This window comes from Lissotriton helveticus, chromosome 5_1, assembly GCF_964261635.1.
Source record: "Lissotriton helveticus chromosome 5_1, aLisHel1.1, whole genome shotgun sequence".
Taxonomy (NCBI): domain Eukaryota; kingdom Metazoa; phylum Chordata; class Amphibia; order Caudata; family Salamandridae; genus Lissotriton; species Lissotriton helveticus.
In genome coordinates this window covers 1258055386-1258057307 of record NC_136065.1, presented here as the reverse complement: position 1 = coordinate 1258057307, position 1922 = coordinate 1258055386, and the positions used below count along the sequence as shown (strand labels likewise).

General features: G+C 37.7%; 1 protein-coding gene across 1 annotated transcript; it reads left to right on the top strand.

Moving 5' to 3' along the window:
• The first annotated feature begins 235 nt into the window (after positions 1-235).
• LOC144752619 (olfactory receptor 6M1-like) lies at positions 236-1177 on the top strand. The gene has a single exon (XM_078640499.1). It carries the CDS (start codon positions 236-238, stop codon positions 1175-1177), a length of 942 nt encoding a protein of 313 aa, XP_078496625.1.
• Positions 1178-1922: the final 745 nt, after the last annotated feature.

The window sequence follows — 1922 nt, the reverse complement described above, 5'->3', positions numbered from 1 at the left end:
AAAACAGATTGTCCAGGCACTTTTATGCTCTTTGGAATCTGATTAGCTATACTGCTCTCAACATTTTATGTTCTAGTTAATGCTTATGTTTGCTAATTTATGCTGAACTGTTGAAATAAAATATATACATCACACCAGATGACTTAATATGTTTCTGTACAGATTCCTGTTTCCCTGTTAAAGTTTTCATTAATGAAACACTGAAGTTTTGTTGCAAAGCTAAAAAGGGAAAAAGATGGACAACCATACAAATGTGATCAATATCCTGCTGTTGGGATTCCCCATTGGTGCGGATCTTCGGATATTCTTCTTCTTCATAGTCCTGTCTATTTACATTCTCACTCTGACAGCCAACATCACCATAATCACTCTTGTAAAGTTAGAACAATGTCTTCAAACTCCAATGTACTTTCTGCTCTCTCAGCTGTCCATCATTGACATATTGTACTCATCAACCATTGTACCAAAGATGTTATCCACCCTTCTCCAAAAGAATAGCATCTCTTTGGCTGGCTGCTTCACTCAGCAATACTTCTATGTTAGTTTGGGTACCATTGAGTTCTTTCTTCTAGGTGTGATGGCTGTTGACCGTTACTTTGCTATTTGCAACCCACTGCGTTACACCACCATCATGAATGAGAAGATTTGCCTCCAGGCTACGTCTGCCTCCTGGTTGGTTGCATTCCTATCTATGCTTTTAGTGATAATTTTTTTATCTAAACTCCCCTTTTGTGCTCCTTACATAGTTGATCATTTTTTCTGTGATTTAGCACCATTACTAAAACTCTCGTGCATTGATGCCCACATGATGGAGTATGCTGTTTTCATCTATTGTTGCTGCGCTATCCTGCCTTCCTTCTTAGCAACCATAGTTTCTTACGTCTTTATTGTCTCCACTATTCTAAGGACCCCATCCCAGAAGGGAAAAAAGAAGGCCTTCTCCACTTGTGCTTCCCATTTTACAGTAGTAGTGATCTTGTATGGAACAGTGATCTTCATATACGTAACGCCAGCACAGGCACACTCTATTGAGATCAACAAATTCATTGGCGTCTTCAATACAGTAGTTACTCCTCTTCTAAATCCGCTTATTTACTGTCTAAGGAATAAAGAAGTGAAAGCAGCCATGAGAAAGCAATTGAGTAGGACTCTGTTGAAAAACAAACTGGCAAAATGAATTCAAAGCGTTCCAGTGCTACAAGGAATGGTCAAGCCACCAACTGGCCAATGAATGTTTCCATTACAATGTGTTTATCAACAATAACCTTTAAAGTCCTCTGTGTGCTCTAGAACTCAGAAGGAGATGTAGATGTGGACATGCATTATTTATCTTTCAACACTCAATGGCTCGGCACACAATACTCTATGGTTGGCCTGTTGTAGGACGTAGAAAATCCACTACTCTTTGTTAATTGTTTCTGAGCAAAAATGCATGAAGGCTTTCATCAAAACCACAGTTACTTAGCAAATGTCCTCACAAACATTCAGAGTTTTTCTTTGTCTAATGAAAAAATTAGAACGCCAAAGTCCAGATTAGGATGAGTAGCAATTAGCAAAATACATACCGTGTTTGTTTTTCTAAATATATATGTTGGTTTTGCAATATGATTTTTAAAATGTATAGAGAATATGTCAAGCCAGAAAGACAATATTCCATTTGCTATTATTTGTGGGACTCTATTCTAGACCATATTTTTTACATGAAGAGTATATCAGGGTGAGATGTAATGAGATGTTTGTCAGTTTCATTTTCTTATACTAACCTGGACTACATGCTTCGAATAAGGTAGTCTGATAGAAAGAGTGGCTTGACACTCTCAGAAAGGGCAAACCAATGTGGCATTGAGATTAATTCTATGATCTTGTGTTAGAGATGCAGATGTAAAACCTCATTCCCAGTGAGTGGATTCATGATTTGATGC